Genomic DNA, 20,881 nt, shown 5'->3' with positions numbered 1-20,881 from the left:
AAATGAGTTGCAAGTTAAAAACGTGTGCGGATTCGTTTAGCGAGCCAGTGAAGCTAATTTCTAATCATTCTCAAACACTGCCAGAAATATCATCAATCTTCTGAAACAGCCATCCACTCTGCAATGGAAAGAAGAAGGGGGGGGGGGGGGGGGAATCAATTCATACTGTGTGGATGTATAGGCTCCACACATCTACCCTGTCCTCATTTACCAAAAGACAGCCAACCTAAATCAAGTTCAAGGTTTATTTCAGCAGCCTGTAATATCCTCTACCCATAAAAGCACAAAGATCTAAAAATAAATAAATGAATAAAAGCATACAAACTTCAACAGATACATAGAAAAAAACTTCAGCACTTCTATATTTTGATAGAATCAAAGAAGATGCAATCCCTAATTTACCAAACTCATCTCTGCTTATGATTTCTGCTGCTCTTATCTGACCATATGATGTGTCTTGTCTAATCAAAGTAATTCCATGTTGTCTTCCGCCTCAAAGACTATTCTAGACCGAGTGAGCTTTATGGCACATTGAACGAGTTCATTAAAATGCCCTCCAATCATCAGTGATTAGCTTTTACGAGCCATTTCAAGTCAGCGGACAGTGACATAACAGCACCACCACTGCTTTATTTAACAAGCCTTTCAACTGTATCCTTGCCGCCCATTCAGTGTAGTCAGGCGTGTTATTTGTCATGTACATGTGAAAATAAGAATGCTGCCACTTGAGTCATACTTCATTTTAGCCTTTGGTTCTGAGATTATTTTAACCCTGTAAAGCCTGAGTCATTAAATCATTGACAGAAAATTCCAGTTCTTTGAAACTGGAGCATTTACCGGTCCTTCTGAACAACCAAAAACTTTTTTTTTTCAAATATCAATTTCCATTAGGGATGTATCGATACCAGTATTGGGTATAGGGTTCGATACTCAGCGTATGTACTCCGATGCAACCGCACCAGTACCACTTACTGCAGCGTAACATTCGCAGTTAAGTGCAGCAGGTACATGGTGGTGCAGTAATGTCAGCAGTGTGGAGATTTTTCAAAATAAATGACGGTGACAAAAGTAACGCTGACTGCAAGTAACATTAACCCTTTCATGCACAGTGGTCACTACAGTGGACAGTTATTCTCCAGCTGTTCTCTTGTAAATTCATGGGTTTTGTTGTTTTAGTTCCATACGAGCCGACACAGTGGACGCTTATGCATCATCCCATAAACTGTAATTCATTCCATTACTGTAACTTTGCTGTTTTTGATAAACCTGATCTGCACCAACATGTGTTAAATCAATTGCTAATTGTTATTAGACTGTAATTAACAGTTTTCTTCATCAGAAAGGTTTTTTTTTTTGCATATCGTCTACATGAAGTTAGTAATAACTAGTATTAGAGTATGTTAAAATGTGAGAAAACATCAGATTAGCAGCATGAAAAATGTTTTTATTTCATAGTTTTCACACTGTATATCATTTTCTGATGATGGGTTTTAAATACATGGGGGGTTTTTTGCTTCAAAAATTAAACGCATGGTGCCCAGCTGAGTGGACATTTTTGTAACTCCATGAAAAATAGGTTCATAAAAAAATTTCAATTGCATTGTTTTTTTCATGCCTAAAGAGGAGTAAAAACACTTGGGGGAAAAAAACTCAACTAAGGTTCTCATAATTCATGCATGAAAGGGTTAAAGACACAGACAGATATGGACAGAGCATTCTGTCTTTCCTCTGCGTACATTCCATCCGTTTTCCAGGTGCTCACGGATGCGTACCCAGACGGAGAATACCACCGGGAACCGTGGAAGTAGCAGATCTGTTCAAAGAGCGACTGTGTGAGTTAGAGAAAAACTACTGACATATTCATGACAACTACCCTCAGCAATATCAACATTAGTATCCACATTAGTATTACTTCTGTCGTTTCCAAGTTTATTATTACTAACTTTCTTCTTCTCAAAAAACTTTACTTTTCTTCGTATGGTTAATTAAGAGCGGCGCCCCCTGGTGGATTTATTGAGAAACGCTCATTCCAACACATTAAATGTCATTAGCACCACTTTGTTACAGTCAGACTAATGACAACAATGACAATAAAGTACATTTTCAAAAGTAACTAAGAACTGTAATGGTATTATTAAGTACTCATATCAGTACTCGGTATTAGCAAGTACTCAAATATAAGTATTTGTACTTGTACTCGTTCTGAAAAAAAGCAGTATCGGTGCATCCCTAATTTCCATGTATTTCAATTTTGGATCATATTTGATACATCGGGTCTCAATGCTCAAATATTATTTTTGAAAAAACAAAAACCTAATATAGTACAAACATGTCTAACAAATTGGTAATTCAGTTTCAAAATTGGCAAAGTTCAGTCTCCTGACAATCTTGTAGTGTCACTGGAAAGACCTCTGGTGAACGAATTCCTCCCCTGTGGTGGATTATCCATGATTTGCATGTATGTAATTGTATACATCAGATTTTTCAAGACAAAAAAATATCACACTGATCATGTAGAGAGCTTCATGTATCAAATACGATACGTTTGGCATTATAGGGTTAAATGAACAACAGGAAATATACATAAGAAGACATTTGAAGTTCAGCTCTATACACTGTACTGCCTTGTCATCTCGGCCAACCAAAAAAAAAAAAAAAGTCAAACAAAACGTCAGTAGCAGGCCGTTATCAAAGCTTAACAGGCTAGTAGACTGCACCTTGAACAGGAATCATGCTGCTGTATTAGATCTGAGAATGTCTTAAACTGCCCTGTCAGAGTTGTAATAAAACAAAGCACCAGATAAAGTGTTGTTATATTCAGACTGCCCCTCTGGGTATTGATACATTATGAACGGGGCTACTGTATGAATACTTTAGCTGAACAATGGTAAATAAATACAGCAGCTGCTGAGTGGAACTTCAGGATAACACTTTTATCACATTGTACTTGCACTTTGATGTCATGAGAAAGACGTCAAATCTACAGTCGCTTCTACACAGTGCGCAAGTAAGGTTTTTTTTTTTTTTTTTGCACTTGTACGGACTTGTGATGGAGACCGATACAACGTGCTGTCAAGAGTGGCCTGGTTTGTGAAGCAGCAGTGTTGGCAGTGAGCACTTCAGCTCGCTGTGTTGGCAGGTGGGGAGCTGGGCTTCTGTGTGTCATGTCACATTCAGCTCATCTGTCAATGTAGTGGATTATTTCTTGAGAGACCAGAATTGGCTGCCCGAAATCAGGCCGTCATCAATCTTCGGCCGCGCCAGCAGGACGCTGGGGAGGCAGTGTGAAGCACAGGCTCATGGGAAAGGGATCGGCAGCGGGAGTGGCGGCAGCGGTAGTGGCGGCGGCGGTGCTTCCTGAGCAGGTGACGAGGCAGTCGGGCAACTCGTTACTCAATCAGCGCCCTAGCTTCGACTACGCCGATTTGTCACAAGACATTTGCAAAAAATAAATGTGATCTTGAAACTTTATCTCTGCAGTCACATTTTTTTTGGGGGTATGCACTGTCAACTCACTGTTGCAGGAGGCAGATAAGCTGATTTCTCAAACATTGTTAGACGCTTCAACAGGCTGGAGGATTACATCTGCACCTAGCTCAACCTGACCTTCACTTTCCCTCCCCAGACACCCACACAGCCCCTTGTTTGCGTATGTCTATGTGGGATGATTTGTGAGTTTTTGTACCATTCAGTCTCTCAGACAGTCGACTGGGCTATATGCCAAGTAATACAAGAATTTATTTCAGGACATGGTTTCTTACAAAAAAATACCCCACTACAAGACTAAGACTATGTTCAGACAGCAGGTCTTAAAGCACAATTTAGATTTTTGGGTGAAATCTGAATTTTTTTGTGTGCTCGTTCATATTACAAATTAAATGCGACTTCTATCAGTTTTGAGTATAAACTGAATGTGACCCGCAAGTGCAAAAGAGGTCCCGATGTAATAAGTGATCATGCCTGTGTTTACAGAAGTAAGTATATTTTTCCCACCTGGGATGCAGAATTGTGATGTTTGTCACATTTCAATGACATAAAGATCGGATAAATGCGACCTGGCTGTTCAAACTGGAGTCACATTGCAAAATAGCAGATACGAATTGGATTTAGGACCACATATGAAAGTGGGCTGGGTCGGATTTTTAAAAAATCAGACTTGTGCTGTTCAAACTGTCTTTAACAGATCGGATTCAGGTCACATATGGGCAAAAAAAATCTGATTTGGGCCACTTTTGTCTGCAGTCTGAACGTAGCCTTCATCACAGGAACTCAAAAACCAAAGAAGTGCAAGGTAGTTCTTAATGGTAAGCACTGGTTCTGATGCAGATCCAACATGGAGCAGATGCAAACATTTTAGTGATGTTAGATTTTAAAATGTTGTTATTTTTGTTGCATTTACACCATTTTAACCACACTGGAAAAAATCTGACTTGTGCTGTTTAAACTGTATTTAACAGATCGGATACAGGTCACATATGGGCAGAAAGTCAGATTTGGGCCACATTTGTTTGCAGTCTGAACGTAGCTTTAATCACAGGGACTCAAACACCAAAGAAATGCAAGGCACTTCTTAATGGTAAGCAGTGGTTCTGATGCAGATCCAACATGGAGCAAAGGCAAACATTTTAGAGATGTTAGATTTTAAAATGTTATTTTTGTTGATTTCAGGTTGTGCATGTACATTGTAACTAAACTGGAAAAAATCTGATTTGAACTGTTTAAACGGTATTTAACAGATCGGATACGGGTCACATATGGGCAAAAAAGTCAGATTTGGGCTACATTTGCCTGCAGTCTCAATATAGCTTTAATCACAGGGACTCAAACACCAAAGAAATGCTAGGTAGTTCTTAATGGTAAGCAGTGGTTCTGATGCAGATCCAACATGGAGCAAATGCAAACATTTTAGTGATGTTAGATTTTAAAATGTTGTTATTTTTGTTGATTTCAGGTTGTGCATGTACATTGTAACTAAACTGGAAAGAATCTGATTTGTGCTGTTCAACCTGTCTGTAACAGATTGGATACAGGTCACATATGGACAAAAAGTCAGATTTGGGCTACATTTGCCTGCAGTGTGAACGTAGCCTTCATCACAGGGACTCAAACACCAAAGAAATGCAAGGCAATTCTTAATGGTAAGCACTGGTTCTGATGCAGATCCAACATGGAGCAAATGCAAACATTTTAGAGATGTTAGATTTTAAAATGTTGTTATTTTTGTTGATTTCAGGTTGTGCATGTACATTCTAACCAAACTGGAAAAAATTTGATTTGTGTTGTTCAAACTGTCTTTAACAGATCAGATACAGGTCACATATGGGCAAAAAAGTCAGATTTGGGCCACATTTGTTTGCAGTCTGAACGTAGCCTAAGTTTATATCCAAAAGACAAAGCAATAACACAGCATGCCAAATTGCAGGGTATGTAGTGAATGCCTGTCTGTCATAAAGCAGTTTTGAAGATAATCAATCAATATTCTAAACTGGATGACACGCACAGGTCTAAGAAAGAACACCCTTTCTTTAAATTGTTTTTCCAGTGAACGATATTTTGAATCTAGAACTCCAATTGCTTCATCAATCGAGCCATTTTACAACTTAATTTACTGCCAGGCAGATGTTATATCACATCTTTTCATCATCCCTTTGAAACTGAAACATTATTTGATTACAGAAAAACAGCAAAGCATGAAAGTCAATGGATTTTTCAAGGGAAGACATCTTTTTTTGCCACGTCCTACATAGCCATATCTATTTATATCTGAGGGTTCTGGCCTCAATGAAACCAGAGAGCTTCTCAAATTATAAAATCAATTCTAATTCAAATATTCATCATAGCATTTCAATTCTGAGAGAGCAGTTCTGGTTAGATCGGTTAACGCCACTCTACGGCTGAGTAAGATTGATGTCAGTATAATCCTCTTAAAAAATACATGATATACAGTAAATTGTACACTTGGAGAGGCGCAGAAAAACAGCAGACAGAAATATATTCGCTCTGTGCGACCAGTGGTGATAGACGATTATCCCCGGGAAGCCTGCTGATTAGAAATAAAATATTCTAACATATCCTGAGATTATGATTGTCAGCATCAATTATTGCTGTCACCCATCACAGTTTGTTGATTTTAAAAGTTTTCCAGAGGGTATTTGTGTGAATTAACACTGGAACAGACTTTGGGTCTCAGTGTGAATATTGTCAACACCACTGCTGGTAAAGTTAACTAACATCTCTCCTCTCATTACTCCTCTCTGACATTATTCGAACTCCAAAGGCCCAGATAAAACCTAGAGCAGAAATCTGAAACTTAAACAGATCACATCAATGGCGTGTATGTTTACAGCACAAGACTGCCTCCTTTTAGACCTGATGTGTCCTGAGCACGGCTCCAGTATCCTCAGAGGACCCATGAAAATGCCACACCATAATGACTTCAGTGAGAAAATGGTGTGTAAGTGTGGGAGCAGGTGCATGTGTACTGTCCTTAGTGTCGTATGCAGTAAGCGTGTGAGTCGATCTGTCTGACAGGAAACCTTCCAGAGAACTCTTAGCTGTAACCATCCTTTCTTGGATGACTCTTCAAGATCTAGCCCTAGTGTGATGGTTAGGGGGAAAGGGGGGGGGGACTTATTTTTTTCCCCTTCATTGCATTATTCAAAAGACACTTACTGAGCCTTGCACTTCCTTGTACATCTTTGGCACCAAGCTCGACTTGCCAACCAGTCAAAAAACATAAAAACTAGAGGCCAGGCTTTAAAAATTCATTCAGAGCTCTCTGTCGCTCATCCCTCACCCTCTTGTTCCAATTAATGGGACCAGAATACTTTGAGAACTTTCCATCTATCATAGCTAGGATTTTCATGTGTCAGCTGTTCCACAGTAAAAGTATGCCAATTCTCTGACATGCTGCTTAAAGTCACCAATGCTCAACACAACCATGGAGAATTTTATGCAGGATTCTTTTCCTTTTGCTGTGCTTCAATTACTTCCTTTGCACTCTGCATTGCAACACATAGAGAAAACCAAGCAAAAGATAGCATCAATGTTTAACAACTGCTTAGCTTCCAGCGAGAACCCCTCTCGTTACGAGGGTTCGGCATGGGAGTCGTACTCATTGTTAGAAGCTTAAAGAAAGCCGTTGCTTGAAAGAACCTTTGCCATCCTTACTACAATTCCACATACACCATAAGCAACGCTGGTAAGCTTTCCCATAATCTGAGAATTAGATCCGCCTCAGCATCTACCCTCCCCTTTTGCCCCTACGGTGCAGAAGGCATCAGGCTTAATTGCCAAACATTTCCAGTGCAAAAGAGGGAAACATAATTGTCATTTCCATCTAAGCCACAATGATCAAAGCTCCCCTGGCTACCAACACAGTAATGGGGATTTATGCCTACAGCTTGTCCTATTCGTAACAGTCTGCCAGCAAGATTCAGGGCGCAGTAGTTGAAAATTCTTCGCCGCATTCACAAATCCTGTTCCTACCAGATCATTTTGGAGGATGCTCTTTGTCTCACTGAGTTCCTAACTTTAGATCCACAAACAAGAGTGCACCTCAGGTAAAGAAACAACACCTATCATGTCTTCTCCGTAAATAACTCAAAATGTTACCAGATAGATAGATTCATATACACCCAAATCTAAGTATGCAAAATGCAATTAGAAGCACCATTAGCACTTTTCCTTTGCTTATCCTGTATGACTGGAAGCATAGTGAATCATCGTGTTACAGTACACTGCCGTGGTAAATCATTCTGACATACTGCAGCAGTCTCTCGCTGTTGCTCTTTAAACAGCCAAAGACGAGAAGCGCTATCCCATGGAGAGGGCAACGTCTCACACTCCAACACTGCTCTTTGAAGCCGAAATCTGACACAGAAGCACACATACCCAGGGTGAGGATGTCGGTGCGGCCGGGCCGGGCCACATGGTGCTGCTGGATGGTCTGGTAGAGTGTGGCCTGGCACAACAGCAGGAAGCCGAGGCTAATCCACATGGCCAACAACCAGGACATGGTAAGGCCGGGTCTGCAGGACAGAGCACAGCAGGACAGACACAAGGAGAAAACAGGGGTAGTGTTACAGCATGTCATTATATCTAGTCAAACACAACACACACAGACACCAACAATTATAGGCAAAAAAAAGGCTTTCGGATACAGTTGAATTATTTAATCTTGTCCTACTATAACTGACTTACAAGTGTGTATATTCTGTTAAACACACGCTAGGAATTAAACAGTCAAGAAACAGATGTCTGATGGAATAAAGAAGACGACAAACCGGAATAAAAAGACTCAAATGATCAAACGCAATGTAAATCTTAGCAGTGGCCTTTTTTTTTTTCAAAACAAGCTGCAGTATAAAAAAAGATTAAAACAGGAAAAATATCTTCAGACACTTACAGAAATATAACTAGATTCCTTCATTAGGCCATAATACCTACACAATAATCTAAGCAATTTAGGAAAATTAGATTTTAATTAACGACAGCAACAACACTTAAGCTCAGAGTAGAGTGAAAAAGGCTGTATTCAGAAGCTCAAACAGCATTCTAGGAGATTTGTTTAGCCTCTGTTTAATGACTGCAAAGGGACAGCATATGCAGACACACCCTACCCCTCATTGAATCATGAGGTTTTCCTTCTTTCCAGGTGTTATTAGCACTTGGACCCCACAGTGGGACATTTAAAATCATCGCTCCAACTCCTCACCACGTTGACACTTTGTGTATTTGGCTTCCTGACCTCAGACTTTTAAAACAGCTGCTTATTCTATTATATTCGCTGAAACTGTAGGTGGTTCTTTGTGGAAAAAAAAAAGAAAAAAAAGAATCACTTTTGAGGAGAAAAATATTCCATTATCACTCAGTGGGTAAGTGAAATCACACAGGTCTCACTGTTTTCATTTGTCATATGAGGTGATGACTTGCTGTGAGTTAATGTTTAGGGTTTTTTTTTTTTTTTTTCCTCACATCTTAATAGTTATATAAGAGGATGTTATAGTATGCATTACTATAAGGAGTCTGTTTCATATCAGATGAAGCCTGTATGTGCACAAGTGTCTATGATGTTTGGAGAAAAAGTGTAATAATGAATGCAGGCCTGGTTGAGTCAGTTATTTCCAAAAAGCATCAAAGACTGTGAGACTTACTTGTTTGCTTAGATTTCACTATTTTGTGTTTTTCTGATCACAGATTAGATCCATTAGGCAACTAAATGTTCCCCATGTGTTGCATACACCCTCACTGACATTGAAGCTGCTTAATATTCACTGAAAATTAAGCATATAATTATTAACAGCACATTGTAAATCCCCTCCCCTGCACTAAATCCAGCATAATCCACGGTTTTGTGGAAATATGAACTAGTCCCGTGGGCATGTTTTTTTTTTTTTTTTTTTTTTTTTTAATAAACCACTGTATTTTCTCTGAGCAGATCTGGTTTCGTATTTAAAAAAAACAATCGTTGCGCTCGATTTGCACACTTCATCTGCATCCTGAACTGAGCTCCTCCCGGTTAATCGGAAGGCGACAATATATAAACGTGGATCTTTAAACAGCAGACGTGGGAAAAAAAAAAAAAAAAAAAGCAATGCACGGAACGACAGCAGAACTTAAGAGGACCAAAAAAAAAAAAGGCAGCATCTTGCAACATGACACTGACAAACTCTGCAATCGTTTTCTCAACGCAAGTGAGGATTTCATAAACATCCATCTTGTTTTCCACGCGAGACAGAGATAAGCCACATTAAAAGCGTCGGTTTTTGTGGGAAAGGATACAACAGCTCCTCGGTGCGTAATTGGTGAGTCCCGTTTCAGATAGTAAACGCGGTCGAGGAGTGGAAACAGCAAACACACCTGCAGGCACACAACCCACTCATGCACCTGCATGCACCAGGGTTTAAGCAAATTCACTCATTTTGTTTCTAGATCCCTGCAATACTTCTCCCGTGGACTCAACTTCAGCCTGATTTTCAATGCTTATCTCATAAAAACACATCAAGTGGAATTTAATTTCAAACATAACACTTATATTAAATAGTGCAAGTTTTATGGTAAATATGCTGTATTTATCTACAGTAAAGTTATATAACATAATCAAAAACAATATTATATACATGCTGGGATGTTTTGCATAATATCACATACAATATAAGGTGAATCATTTCCTCTTCAGTCTGTTTTTTTTGCTACAGGATGTTTTGCAGCACATGCATTTCCAAGATATAGATGTCCTAGAAAATCAACACTCACCCCACCCATCCTGTCCCCAAACACATGAGGTGTTCCTCGAAAGTCCCAGACCCTTACCTGAGCAGTGTGTTCAGGAAGAAAAAGGAGCTCAGTCAGAATTACCGCCTGCCTCCCCAGCAGACTCACTCCTCATTCTTAAACGCATCCATACTTTGAAGTCAGGGATTCCCACCCAAAATTCCAGTTCCAGATGAGGCGAACACCACACGAAAGGGGTTAAATGCTGTTCTTTCACTCAGTAGTCTCCTCCTCTGGACCCCTGCTGCTCAGTTTCCCTTTCAGATCCCTGGCAAAACAAACAGTCACCAAAAAAAAAAAAAAAAAGAAAAGAAGAAAAAAAAAGCAGAACACCCAGGGGTTTGTGTCACAAACTGGACAGGATTTGAGGGATGGGAAGGCTGATCATGTCAGTGTTGTATCAGCCACATACGTGCAGGTCTCTCTTTTTTTTCTCCTCCTCTCCTCCCTTCAGTGTCTGTGTCTTCTCCGTCAGTAGAACTCCTATGTTGTGATGACAGGGAGCTAATTTAGCCCCTCACTTCTCGTCTCCTTCTCACGCATGCAGCGGAAGGCTCCAGTGGAATGACTGCTCTGTCTGCTCTTGGCTGCGTCCCCCCATTGAGAAGCACTGCTGATAGTGTGAGCCTCAGTGCTCTCTCCAGCGCACTAAGTAGAGAGTCTGTGTCAGAAAGGCAGAGCGAGTGTGCAAGTGGCCGTGCGTGTATTACAATGTAGCCCAGCTGTAAAGAGAGAGAGAGAGAGAGAGAGAGAGAACTGAGAGTCAGATCACATGTCTTAAAGCAAGACTGCCCACTTCTGCATCAAGTCTTCATCAGCAAACGAAGCATGCTTTATTTATCCACCCTTCTATACATCGCAGCGTCCCATCTACATCAGAGAACGTGTGAGCATAGCCTTCAGCTCACTTTGTTGGAGTGCATCCGTCACTACATGCATGCAAGTTGGAGAGGGTGAGGAGGTGACGACGACTGAATGTGTCTCTTTTAGTCATCACCCCCCAGCATTTTGAGGGTGACAGTGAAATACGCTCCAAGCACAGCACTTTTTAATAGAAGTCAGAGTGCCTCATCAGTGCTCTGCAATCACCATATTATCCATTACAAGTCGTGCCGGTGCTCTTTCTATCTTTTTATGTGGCAGAGGGTTGGGATTTGTTTAGTAGGCAGCCTTCTCTGAATGTTCACACCACAAAAACAAACTTGGCTCTGTAGCGGCAGCCTGAAAGAGCATTTGAGCATCCCTGTGTCACTTGCTCAAAAACTGAATCTACTGGCTCTGAAGGAAAGACTCTGACTCTGTTTTGTATATATATATGTGTGTGTGTGTGTGTGTGTGTGTGTGTGTGTGTGAGAGGGTGGGTGGGTGGGTGTAGCATGTGTGTTTCCAGGCAGGTGAAAGTAACCAGTCGTGTTTGTGTGGAGTATGTTTTCTTCCAACACATTTTCTTCCATATGGAGGAGCTACCCTTTAACTCATTATACTGTTAACCAGACATTTACTGTATATGCCACTCCCACGCACCTGGCATGGCTGACTCACTCACAGTTTGACACTTCACAGAAAAATGCACTCTCTGCTCCTCCCGACAATACACAGCTGAGGGACTAAATAAGATGGCACACAGTGAGGGGGAAGGGAAAGTGAACCTGCTGATGAATATTCCGATAAACTTTCGAGTTGTTCCCCTTCTGTGTTCATGATCAGCTGTTAATTTCCTCTAGTTAATGTTTGGCTGTTTTTTTTTGACAAGTCTTGGTCAGTGTGCTGTGCCACAGGGTCTTTTGGACAATAGTGCCTGCTGATATTATCACCTCTCCTTGCTCTTGGTAACCCATAGCGTGAGGTGACAGCCAGATGTGCGGAACCCCACAGAGTTACAATCTGCAGAAAGTAGAAAAACACCCTGTAACAAAATAGAGGCAGCATGTGGGTGTATTTATTATTCCCTTTGTTGGATCATGCAAAGCGTGATGTGAGTATCATATAGGGGTGTGCAGAAAGCCTGCTGTTTGTTGAGGCGGCAAAATTTTGTTGATATTACACTACTAATTTTAGCCTATTAAATCCTGTAAAACATAATATTAAAGGGAAAGTCATGTAAAAACTAGCATTTAGTCCTTAACCCGAACTGATTCCACTTTTTCATCAACATAGAACAGGTGCTGTTCTGTTTTGCGCAGCTAATTCTGAAGCATTCCAAGCATTTTGAATAACAGTACTGCAAATTGGTATCCACCCTCATAATGGCTGTAATTTCCACATGATTATAGTTAGGAAAAGAGGTCAAAGTGTCGTATACTGAAGTGGGGGTATTATAGAGTAAAGGGGGCGCTTTGTGTTCATTCATGTATTCTGTGAGACTTTATCTGGATCTTTCCTCTCAGCTGGACTCCAAAAATAGCAGGTTTCCCTTAACTTGAAGTGTGAACTGCTGGTGTCACATCATGGAAAGAGAGGATAGAGAAGACAACAACAGTGGAGAAAAGTGAGAAAACATACAGTCTTACTAATGAAACCCAGTTTTGGTGACGATTTGTTTAGCTGCTGAGTTTTCAGGAAAAAAAGAAAAAGTAGCACAAAAAATGAACTATTCAAAGAGTTAGCCAAGGTTTCAGGTTTCACTTGAAGGCAAGAGAAAATAATAAACTAAAAACCAAACTCAAAAGAGAAGAGTCAGAAGCGAGGTAGGATAGGATAATGTTGGTACGTTGTGGTCCTGAGTGCATTGTGGGTTGACTCCGTTGATGATCTGTCCTTGATTATTGTACAGTTCTACTCAAAAACAGTGGAGCTGGTTTACTATGTGGAACGAAATTAGTAAGAATCCTGAAAAGAACCATCTGAAGAATTAGGGCAGGGGTTCCCAATCTTTTTTGGCCCGTAACCCCATTTTAACATCACAAATTTCTGGTGACACCAGACATTCAAAACAGAGACTTTTTATTTTTTTGCTAAAATTAATTTGTTTTTGATCATGTAATAGTTTGCTATACTATGTTGCAAATAAATGTTAATTTTAGACGACATTTAGGCTATATAATGTATATTATTATGGACGGAGGCAGAAAAGCCAGGTGTAGAGTACTGCACAAAGTGAGAATTTTATTTTTCTTGGTCAGGATATGTACAGTCAGTCCAGCTTGGATTTACAAGGCTGACAATTAATACTGAACAAACGATAGCTCAAACAATGAATTATGAAAGAGCTGCAGCATCTGAAACCGGCCACAATGAACAGTTGAAAGATAAACAGTACCACAGTGCTTCAGTTTCAGCTTCACAGTTTGTCATGTCTTTTATGTATTGGGATTGTCTCTATCAACTCACCACATGTTTTTTATTATAAGTTGTAGGTTTTTTTTAATCAATTACTAGAAATTTCAGGTGACCCCATTTGAATTCCAGGCGACCCCACATGGGGTCCCGACCCCAGCGTTGAACATCACTGAATTAGAGCCATCAGTCAGCACAGCGTGTATCTAATACCAACACTACCCGAGCTAACGTAGGCTAATTAATGGAAACACCCTCCACTTTGTATTGATCCAAAAGAAAACTAAAGACAAGTTGTTTTTTTTACTTTATTTATAGAACTTTTAAACATTTATAGAACTTTTCATTTAACAAATATAACATTTATAATTTCAAGTAATGTTTTCGTGATATAGAGATTGACACCGGACATGGCAAACAAACAGAACCCAAGAAGAAAAAAAAATAAATAAATAAAGCAATACAAACAAGACAAGCATAAAAAGACAATCAAGACAGTGCATTCTGGTACTGTTAAAGAAAGAAAGAAAATAAATAATTAAACAAAACAGGTCAATCACAATATAAACAACTAAAATGTATTTAAAGGTCCAGGCTAGGCAACATATTCACGCAGTGTAAAAGAGGCTCCCATATTTTGTAAAATTTGTTGATTGAGTTATTTAGGGTGCACCTAATTTTTTATGTTAACCATGAACAAGTAATGTTTTAATATACAACTGCAACAAACCAGGTAGGGCCAGAAAAAACTACTCAAAACCACTGTCTTTTGTCACATCAACACAAGCAGGTGGAACACAAACATCCACAGCGCTCACAGTTATGAGAAACACCACAAATAAAACTGTGGAGGCGAATTCGGTATTTGTATTTGGTTCAACCCCTGGTACCTGAGTTGAGGTAAAACGCTTCTCTCCTATAGCTGAAGAGAAAAAGGTCAAATTCGTTCAACCTGAATGTTTATTTTTTAGTTTCGTCTTTGGATTGCACCCCCTGAATAGTCACATATTTCTGTAATAATCTAATGGGAATACGATTATGAGTAGTGAAGCTACCATCTGGATATCAGCTGGGTAAAGCACACCACATGTTAAGTGACCAGATTCACATTAAGCGGGAACTGCCGAGTAATTACAGCATTGATTAGTGTTTCTACAGTGTCAAGCTGTATTTGCACAAAAAGGCTTGATTACCACTAAACGGGCTTATTTGTATCTGTGCATATGTGTTGGTATATCCCTTTGTCTGAGTCATTAATAGCGTTCACGGTTAAATTTCATTTTGCTGTCGGCGCTTAATGTCTTTATGATCTGTCCCATTGGACTTTGATGAAGGCGTGAAATGAAACAGACCCACAAACTAAACCTCAGAGGAGATTTTAAGATTGAAGGCATCCAAATTAATGCACATTCCGGTTAGAGTTATTGTGTGGATCTTTTTTTTTTTTTTTTTCTTCGGGTTGATTTGTTATGGGAGTCTTGTTTTTCAGTCTGTGTCTTCGTGAGCTGTGTAGGGAGAACGGACTGGGACAGCAGAATTTCACAGCAATTCTGGATTGTTGTCGTGGTCCCACCCCCCACACCCCCCCTTCTCCGTCCCTCCTCTATTTCCCTTCTCAGGGGCTTCCATCATTTCCAAACAGCTGTCATCGCAGCCTGTGCCAAAACCTAACCACAACCCGTCCAATCGGTGGCCAACTCTGTGTTTGGATCTGGGCAACCCTGTTAAACAACGGCGTTTGCCAATATCGCTCTATTTTCTTTCCGTCTTTCCTTCTCATTCTGTCACTCTTTGTTTTCTGTTTCTCTCTCCAGCTAATAAAATTCTTCCTTCCAGTGCGGCCAACAAGCTCCAATATGCACCCGCTAGCAGTACCAACATACCAATTTAAACCCCCCCCCCCCCCCCCCCCCCCCTCTCTGCCTTCTGCTTTCCTTTTAAAAAATGTGCCTTTGTCCAGTTTTATTCCTACATATTTTTCTCACCATTTCTCACTGGAGCAAACCAAGCATTTCTCCATCTGATGAGGGAAGTTGTTGTGTTAGTAAACCCACTCTTCGTTCACTCCATAAAACATTTCGCCGGAGAGAAAGGTAGACCGACACAGAAAGGCGAAGATAGAGGGAAAGGAAAACAGCAAATAAGAAGGAAAGATTAAGGCAGTGAGAGGGAAAATTCATTTGGAAGAAGTATGCAGTGGCAACTCTTGCTCAGCGGTGGATAGTGAAGGGAAGAAGATGATTAATGAAATGAATGGACCTGATCTATAGCAATAATTCAGTTCACATATATCAGAGCACACTTACAGGTGTTCACCACTAAAAGAACCTGGTTATGAGGATACTGCCGTTTAGTCACAGAAGAATAGTGAGCATAAAAGGTAAGCCCATGGGATGTACAGTCCTGCAATCAAACACCTTTCAGATGTTGCACTTATGTCTTTTAACCCATAAAGACCCAAACATCCACCATCGACCAAATCCATCTGCTGATCTAAACTGTTTAATAACTGTTCATCCATTAACCCTTTCAATACATGTAAATAATTTGTGTAAAAGGCAGTTTGTCATCTTTTCATGGTCATCAGTTTTGACCCATTTGGATGTTCAGAGGCTCCGTCGTTACCGTGGAAACACTGTTATCTTCTACAACATTGATTCACCAGTAAAACCCATGGAGTTGGATCAATGACAGTGGATGGACGCACTTGGTTTATGTTCAGTAAATGATTTATTTTACTGAAAAAGTCACTTTTTCTTCAGTTTCCTCTGTTTCTGATATAATAACCCTCAACTTTAATCTGAGCTTTTATGAACATCTACACGATCAGTAAATAAAATACAGGGTGTTTCAAAAAAAAGTATACACTCAGAAAAATGCCTAAAAAATGAAAGTTCCATAAGTTTCAGAAAATATCTATACGGTTATTGATAGACCAAGGTCTCATGCTTTCATTACCACAATGGCAGGTATCAGCCATACCACGTGAGTGAGCATGGTCCTTGCACTTTATTGGGATAGAAAATGGCTTGCGCACAGATATGAGAGGGATAAAACAAGATCAGACACCACAATTGGAAAGCTTAGGCAGGTGCTTTAATGCTGTGTAATTTACAAGAAAATTCAGTTAACCCTTTGTCTTCCAGAAGCCTCCAAACTTTGCACCCAGGTTGAGCCATCCAGGCATGACTACGTAAATTTCTCGGAAGCTACCAAGCACTGTTTACATTTGTCAGACCACAGTCCATTTTAGGCACTGAACCATCCCGTTGAGTGGCCCCCAAGATCCCCCGATCTTACCCCACTTGACTTTTTCTTGTGGGGCCATCTGAAGTCAAAGGTCTACGTCACTCCGCCAAGAAACCTGGATGACCTGCAGGATCGTATTGAAGCTGAAGTAACTCTTTTGAGGAAGGATGGTGGAATGATACTGCGTGCGGTTTATGACATGTTAAGGAGGGCAGAGCTGTGCCTGCGAAGAAATGGTGGCCACGTAGAAGACTGAACTGTATGTGCCTGCGTTCTTTGGCATGGACTACGATCAGAACCAGACGTGCAAGGACTTGCTGTTTGAGTGAAGGAAGGCACAGCCTGGGTGCAAAGTTTGGAGACTTCTGGAAGACAAAGGGTTAACTGAATTTTCTTGTAAATTACACAGCATTAAAGCACCTGCCTAAGCTTTCCAATTGTGGTGTCTGATCTTGTTTTAACCCTCTCATATCTGTGCGCAAGCCATTTTCTATCCCAATTAAGTACAAGGACCATGCTCACTCACGTGGTATGGCTGATACCTGCCATTGTGGTAATGAAAGCATGAGACCTTGGTCTATCAATAACCGTATAGATATTTTCTGAAACTTATGGAACTTTCATTTTTTAGGCATTTTTCTGAGTGTATACTTTTTTTTTGAAACACCCTGTATAGGAAAATAGATGATTTTCACTGAAAAAAATGCAAAATGTAGAGGATAATATTATAATATTATGATGGGAAAGGTTAAATAGGAAGAAAAATTAATTTGGGAAGTGCCACATAAGTCACACTGGGTCTTTATGGGTTAATGCCGTCATATGAGCAGGGTGCATGCGCTGGTCTTAAAAGTCTTAAATAACACTGGTCTACAATTTTTTAGAAATGATTTGCTTCAGACATTAAATGTGCTAAATGTTACGTATTTTAATAAGATTATTTGGAAAATAAATGACAAAAGTGCCGGTTTGCTAATGTTTTCAAGGTATATGATTAAGTGTTATTACACATATATATTGGTTTATGTACATTTATATAATAGTTTTATAAATCTTCCACTAAATAGAACCTGTAAAGTGAATGTATTCTAATGTGCAGACAGTGTTTTGAAGTAGATCTTGTAGCTCTGAGACAAATATTCCTTTAGAGTCAAACCCATTCTCTTGTTAATTCTTGAATTTCACATTTTGACCCAAGGCTGTATCTTGGAAAGTTCAGCCAACCAGCATTTTTTACTTGATTTTTCTTTATCAGTGACTCTCATGTGGTAAAATTTCATTACTTTTATTCTGGAAGCATTTTCCTTGTAGACCAGTGTAATATGGAATTTTGATATGCTGTTTTCCAGACCTTGAAAAGTCTGGAATTTTGTGTGAAAGTCTTAATTAAGTATGAAAAAAATGATCTTGTAGTCGAATTTTATATTTTATTTTATATTTTTATTTTTTTCAAAGGCACATAATCTTAGCATAAAAGCGTAAAAAAAAAACTTGATGTGATTTCGCTAACCGATCAGTACTGGAATGATTCTAGTGTAACTTGTTTGTGTGATATTTATACATAAACATAATTTACTGCAAATTATTCATTCATACATTAATTAACCCATAAAGACCCAGTGCTACTTTTATTCACTTCCCAAATGAATTTTTCTCTCTATTTAACAATTCTTCAGTGATTTATCATTATTTATTCTTATAATATCCTCTGTGTTTTGCATTTTTTTCTATGAAAATCTGGTATTTTGTTGTATTTAATTTGCTGATAATGTAGATGTTTATAAAAGCTTAGATTAAAGTTGAGGGTTATTATATCAGAAACAGTGAAATCTGAAGAAAAAGTTACTTTTTCAGCAAGGATATCAATAACTGAATGTAAAAACAAGTATCTACAAGCACTGTCATTGACCAAACTCATGTGTTTTATTGATGAATCAATGTTGTAGAACAGGGATTCTCAAATTTTTACACCAAGGATCATTTTATTATTAAAAAAAATAAATAAATTCACAGACCACGTAACCAGCCGGCCAGTTTCCCACTTCCACCCTAAAAAAAAAACAAAAAAACTTTTAAGCACCCTGTATTACAATATCATTGTATTTTTTATTCTACAAATTAAGTCTGCAGTATATTACAAATGGTGCTAACAGATCAATGCTAACAGAATGTCTTTGCACGTTGTTGCTAACATTGGTCATTTCTCCAGCTTCTCTCTTCAGTCACTGATCCATTATCGTTTTTCAGAACTGTTCAAGTCACTCTTCATTTCGTTTCACTATTTGTTTCTGATTAGTTAGCTATTCTACTTCATTTCCACCACAATTCACAAGTCATGACAGGTCTTTGATATGACAATAGGCAACCAAGGTAACCCAACTGTATATGGTGACACAAAACATGAGTTTGATTAGACAAATTCAATAAAAGTCTACTCTTAGGCTTATTTAGGCTACATTTGATTCACTTTTAATTTAGAAAACAATTATCTGTAAGTTTGCTTTTGACGTCAGATGAGGGTGATTTGAGAAACACTGATATAAATTTGACTTTTTCTCTCGCGGACCACTCCGGGGTGCTTGGACCACACTTTGAGAATCACTGTTATAGAAGATGGCAGTGTTTCTACGTTCACAACGGAGCCTCTGAACGTCCAAATGGGTCATATCTGATGACCATGAAAAGACGATAAACTATATTTTACACCAATTATTTACATGTATTGATAGGATGAGTGGATCAGAAGTTATTAAACGTTCATATCAGTAGACGGTTTTGGTTGTCAGTGGCTGTTTGGCTCTTTATGGGTTAAAATAAACTTTGCTTCTACACACAACAGGCACACTAGTATATAAGTACATAAAGTCAAAATCTTGGAGAAAAAAATTGCAGTTCTGAAAATGTCTGAAAAAAGTCTAGAATTTTTATTTGGATAAAGAGCAGGCACCCTGTGTGAGAATAAATATTAACACATTAGTGCAAACTCAAAAAAGAAGTGACACACCCTTCCACAAAACCAAGCTGTTATTTGATAAACATAAATTACTTTGCTGTCACATCCCTAATTGCTTTCTCATTTTCATTAAGCGACTAATTCAAACCTGTTAGTCATTGACACACTTCTCTCTTCGATAATTGGGCTATTTCTCTAAGTGTCTATGTTTATGACCAGTAGCAAAGGCATGAATCTTAAGGGAGTTGGGGTAAATGAGTGTGGGTTTAACACCATGAGTCACAGTTTACATACTGTCACCCATCCCTATCCACCCCCACCTCATGTATGTGCCTTAAAGCGGCTCATTATCATGTAATTAGTCCATACATGAACTCACATTCTCTACCACACCATAGAAGTTGTCTTGGCACTAGAGCAGGTGTGTTTATTTCTGTGTCCGCCATAATGACCTTCTTGCTTTCTATAGCGCTCTCTATTTCTTTGCCTGGTTAGAACAGGCATACATGGTTTCTGAGTAATCTAAGTGGGGCATAGGCACCGTCCTAGCCATTCCAGTGAGATGCAGTCGAGGAAATTTAATGGGTTTTTTTGTTGTTTTTTTTTCTATTTTTTCACTGAAGAGCCTAGTGTGGGAGACAGAGGTATTGATATGCAAACAGTTGATTATGGTTGTGCCAGTATTAATTTGTGTCTAACGACGGAAGTCAAAATCAGGCTTATGTGTGCACAGCTCCACACTTCAGTTGTAATTGTGCTAAATGTGTACACACAGCTTTATATTTGCGTTACTTTTTTTTTTTGCTTAATGTACATTCCTGTCATTAAATATAAAACAGACTTGAAACTTAAAAGTGTGCCTCCAGCTATGGATACATGCATAATGTATAAGCAATGCATAGCCTGTGTAGAAAGTTGTATTGATGAAAATAGGCACATGCCTTTTCAGTCAGGTGTGCGTGAGCTGAAAGACTAAAAAACACAATTAAACAGTTTCAGCACAGACATAGTGTTACAAATGAGAATGCAGTGTTAACCCACTCCTGGTATGACTTGTGAGTCTGCTATCGTTTTTCAACCCTGAGCTCAGGTTTTATTTCAGCCACCTGGTCTCAGTGTTTGTGTGCA

At 39.2% G+C, this 20,881-nt stretch overlaps 1 protein-coding gene across 5 annotated transcripts in view; it reads right to left on the bottom strand.

The window, feature by feature from the left end:
- Positions 1 to 10,990, bottom strand: part of tafa1b (TAFA chemokine like family member 1b) — a 142,978-nt gene extending 131,988 nt beyond the window's left edge. For 2 of the 5 annotated variants that reach the window (XR_003935463.1, XR_003935464.1), the window contains exons 1-2: positions 10,315 to 10,987; positions 7,894 to 8,030 (exon numbers count right to left, since the gene is read on the bottom strand). Coding sequence is in view for 2 of the 5 variants with exons in the window: in XM_030134784.1 (XP_029990644.1) it covers positions 7,894 to 8,017 (124 nt within the window). In the remaining 3 variants the exon portion in view is untranslated. Of the gene's footprint in view, positions 1 to 7,893; positions 8,031 to 10,314 lie in introns of all 5 variants that reach the window. The other 3 variants (XR_003935462.1, XM_030134784.1, XM_030134785.1) reach the window with 3 other exon arrangements.
- Between the last annotated feature and the right edge of the window lie 9,891 nt (positions 10,991 to 20,881).

Source organism: Sphaeramia orbicularis, chromosome 5, assembly GCF_902148855.1.
Source record: "Sphaeramia orbicularis chromosome 5, fSphaOr1.1, whole genome shotgun sequence".
Taxonomy (NCBI): Eukaryota; Metazoa; Chordata; class Actinopteri; order Kurtiformes; family Apogonidae; genus Sphaeramia; species Sphaeramia orbicularis.
Note: the sequence above shows the minus strand (reverse complement) of the source record. Positions and strands in the feature narration are given on the sequence as shown.